At 51.3% G+C, this 3,616-nt stretch overlaps 1 protein-coding gene across 7 annotated transcripts; it reads left to right on the top strand.

Annotated features, from left to right (window-relative positions):
* The first annotated feature begins 98 nt into the window (after window positions 1-98).
* On the top strand, window positions 99-3,350 carry SRSF2 (serine and arginine rich splicing factor 2). 7 transcript variants are annotated; one of them, XR_008667004.1, is made up of 4 exons: window positions 99-737; window positions 968-1,278; window positions 1,556-1,659; window positions 2,313-3,350. XR_008667004.1 is itself a non-coding variant. In XM_055345274.1 (3 exons), exons 1-2 carry the CDS (start codon window positions 376-378, stop codon window positions 1,269-1,271), a joined length of 666 nt encoding a protein of 221 aa, XP_055201249.1. In that variant the 5' UTR covers window positions 99-375; the 3' UTR covers window positions 1,272-1,278; window positions 1,556-3,350. The 7 variants fall into 7 exon arrangements, 3 of the variants coding, with proteins under 3 accessions (XP_055201249.1, XP_055201083.1, XP_055201167.1); XR_008667009.1 differs by having other exon boundaries at window positions 968-1,659; window positions 2,313-2,410; window positions 2,915-3,350; XR_008667016.1 differs by lacking the exon at window positions 1,556-1,659 and having other exon boundaries at window positions 101-737; window positions 2,313-2,410; window positions 2,915-3,350.
* The last annotated feature ends 266 nt before the right edge of the window (window positions 3,351-3,616 follow it).

Genomic DNA, 3,616 nt, shown 5'->3' with positions numbered 1-3,616 from the left:
CGTCGGGCAGGGGCGGGGCGCGTGGCCGCGCAGTTGCGGGGCGGGGAGGGGCGAGCCAATCAGGGGATTCATTTCCGGGTGGCGCGGGCGCCATTTTGTGAGGAGGGATATAAACGGGCGCCAGGGCCGGCCGCCCGCCCAGTTGTTTCTGTGGTGGCGTCGGCGGCCGCGGTGGTTCGCTCGCCTGCTTCCGTCCACCGCGCCCGGTCCGGCCTCAACCAGCCTCCCAACCGCGCGGAAGCCAGCTGCTGCCAGAGGCGCGGCGTCGAGCCGGGCTAGTGTGGGGAAGCCGCCGCCTCAGCCGAGCGCGCGGGCCCGCCCAGGGCGTTACTTGGTCGGCGCGCAGTCGCGGCCCCCGGCCGGCGCTCCAGAGCCATGAGTTACGGTCGCCCGCCTCCCGATGTGGAGGGCATGACCTCCCTCAAGGTGGACAACCTGACCTACCGCACCTCGCCCGACACCCTGAGGCGCGTGTTCGAGAAGTACGGGCGCGTCGGCGACGTGTACATCCCGCGGGACCGCTACACCAAGGAGTCCCGCGGCTTCGCCTTCGTCCGCTTCCACGACAAGCGCGACGCCGAGGACGCCATGGACGCCATGGACGGGGCGGTGCTGGACGGCCGCGAGCTGCGGGTGCAGATGGCGCGCTACGGCCGCCCGCCGGACTCGCACCACAGCCGCCGGGGCCCGCCGCCCCGCCGCTACGGGGGCGGGGGCTACGGGCGCCGGAGCCGCAGGTGAGCGAGCCGGGGGCACAAAGGTCCGCGCGGACACGTGGCGGCGGCGGCGGGCGGGCGGGCGGGCGGGCGCGCGGCGGGCGCGGGGCCGTGGCGGGCGGCCGGGAAATGGCGCCCGGGCGGCGCGGTAATGGCGGCGGGGCGGGCGCAGCACGCGGGCGGGGCGCGGCCCTGGCCCCGATGGCCGCCCTGACTGACGCCCGCCCGCCCGCCCGCCCGCCCGCCCGCAGCCCTCGGCGACGCCGCCGCAGCCGCTCCCGGAGTCGGAGCCGCTCCCGGTCCCGCAGCCGCTCCCGCTACAGCCGCTCCAAGTCTCGCTCCCGCACTCGCTCGAGGTCGCGGTCCACGTCCAAGTCCAGGTCGGCGCGAAGGTCCAAGTCCAAGTCGTCGTCGGTGTCCAGGTCTCGCTCGCGCTCCCGGTCCCGCTCCCGGTCCCGGAGTCCTCCGCCCGTGTCCAAGAGGGAGTCCAAGTCCAGGTCGCGCTCCAAGAGCCCCCCCAAGTCTCCCGAGGAGGAAGGAGCGGTGTCCTCTTAAGCGAATGGTAATGTCAATGGGGATCCGAGACGCACGGACTCGAACTCAGATGGGGTGTGCAGGAGCTTGTTATGATCCGTGTTAATGTAAAGCGGCTCCTGGTGTCGGGAGTGCGGCTGTGAGCTAACTCAGCTTTGGGAGTAATACTGAAGAGAGGGGTCTGCAGAGAGGATGTGCATAAAGCTTAGATATTAATGGCTGTTTCGTAAACTGTTTGAGACCTATTAATGAAAATGACTATTTCTTGCTGTTTTTATCCAACGTCTGCATTTTCCCCTTTAAAGCTGCGGTCTCCTGTTTGATAAAAGAATATTGGCCAGTATTGCAGATTTTAACTGATTTGGCTGATCCTCCAGGGACCAGTTTCTGTGGGCGTGTATTGGAGCAGGTTTGTCTTTAAATGTTAAAGATGCACTATCCTCTTAGCGAAAACGATCAGTTCAACTATTGTTGTACTGACTGGGACTTCATATTCTAACGGATGTGGCAAACGAATTGCAAAAAAGAAGCAATGAACTTTCGGAACCCCAAAAAAGTTTACAGGTATTGCACTGGGTGGGGAAAGGATAGTGTGTCTTTAACTCTCAAATTGTTTGGTCCTATTTTTTAAAAGGAAAGGGCCCTAAGTAGCTCAGATATTCTCAATTGCCAAATGTTTCATTTGAAAACTAAAGATTTATCTTAAAATAGACTGATTTTCTGATTTCAAGTTGTTTTTGTTTGGATACCGTCCTTTTTCTTTTTTTTTTTTTTTTTTTTCTTTTTTTCCCCCCTTTTCCTTTTTCCCTCCCTTCTCATTTTTCACCTTGGTTATTTGGCCAAGATTGCATAAACACAAATTTGTAAAAGCGGATGGTAGCCTTTGTGAAAATTTCCTAATTGGGCCTTTAAAAAACTGATAATGGCTGGGTGGAACCTTTCCGTAACCTACTTGTTTCACCAGAGCCTTAGTAAGTACATGCCTGAAACTGAAACCATGTGCACTTTCAGTCACTTCACAGTAATGGAGGGTAAACTGAACTTTTCTCTTTTCAAACCTAGATGGGTCAACAAGCAACATAACAGAAGACTTGGGGGAGAAGGACCACACACTCAGTCCATCGAAGAGTCCTTGGAACAAGCAACTGGCTATTGAAAAGGTTATTTTGTAACATTTTGTCTAACTTTTTACTTGTTTTAAGCTTTGCCTCAGGTGGCAAGCTTCATTTTATGTGCCATTTTGTTGCTGTTATTCAAATTTCTTGTAATTTAGTGAGGTGAACGACTTCAGATTTCATTATTGGCTTGGATATTTGAGGTAAATTTTCCTTTTTGTTTATATAGTGCTGACTTTTTTTGTTTGAAATTAAACAGATTGGTAACCTAATTTGTGGCCTCCTGACTTTTAAGGAAACGTGTGCAGCCATTACACACAGCCTAAAGCTGTCAAGAGATTGACTCAACATTGCCTTCATTCCTTAAAATTAAAAACCTACAAAAGTCGGTGTAAATTTGTTTGTATATGTTATTTACCTTCAGATCTAAATGGTAATCTGAACCCAAATTTGTATAAAGACTTTTCAGGTGAAAAGACTTGATTTTTTGAAAGGATTGTTTACCAAACACAATTCTAATCTCTTCTCTTGTGTATTTTTGTGCACTAGGCGCAGTTGTGTAGCAGTTGAGTAATGCTGGTTAGCTGTTAAGGTGGCGTGTTGCAGTGCAGAGTGCTTGGCTGTTTCCTGTTTTCTCCTGATTGCTCCTGTGTAAAGATGCCTTGTCGTGCAGAAACAAATGGCTGTCCAGTTTATTAAAATGCCTGACAACTGCACTTCCAGTCACCCGGGCCTTGCATATAAATAACGGAGCATACAGTGAGCACATCTAGCTGATGATAAATACACCTTTTTTTCCCCCCTACCCCCAAAATGGTAAATCTGATCATCTTCATGTATGAACTTAAAATATGGAAAATGTTAAGGAAGCAAAATGGTTTGTAACTTTGTAAGTACTTATAACATGGTGTATCTTTTTGCTCATGAAAATTCTGTACTATAACCATTGTTTCTGTAGTTTAATTAAAACGTTTTCTTGGTGTTAGCTTTTCTCAGAATATGTCTTGGTCTTTTTTCCCCCTCCCTTTATTTGAAAGACCTGTGACCTGTGCAATTTTACCTTGTGAATTGTTACTGACTGTACAGTATGAAGGTGAAATGTTTAGTAGTTGACTTTTTTTTTCCCCTTAAGTTAAAGTGGAAGTGTCATTTCAGCACCCATAACCCATAAAATCCATGCTCTAGGGTAGCACTTCCCTTGAGGTTGTGGATACGGATACTCCCTTCTTAGCTTAATTTATGGCCTTTTTT

Source organism: Nyctereutes procyonoides, unplaced genomic scaffold (assembly GCF_905146905.1).
Source record: "Nyctereutes procyonoides isolate TBG_1078 unplaced genomic scaffold, NYPRO_anot_genome, whole genome shotgun sequence".
NCBI classification, from domain to species: Eukaryota; Metazoa; Chordata; class Mammalia; order Carnivora; family Canidae; genus Nyctereutes; species Nyctereutes procyonoides.
The sequence above is the reverse complement of the archived record's forward strand: the minus strand, read 5'-3'. Positions and strand labels throughout refer to the sequence as shown.

Bases quoted from the DNA above. Each gene is read 5' to 3' on its own strand.
- SRSF2 (XM_055345274.1), top strand. From the start codon at position 376: ATGAGTTACGGTCGCCCGCCTCCCGATGTGGAGGGCATGACCTCCCTC. The intron at 738-967 runs GTGAGCGAGCCG...GCCCGCCCGCAG, and splicing joins TACGGGCGCCGGAGCCGCAG to CCCTCGGCGACGCCGCCGCA.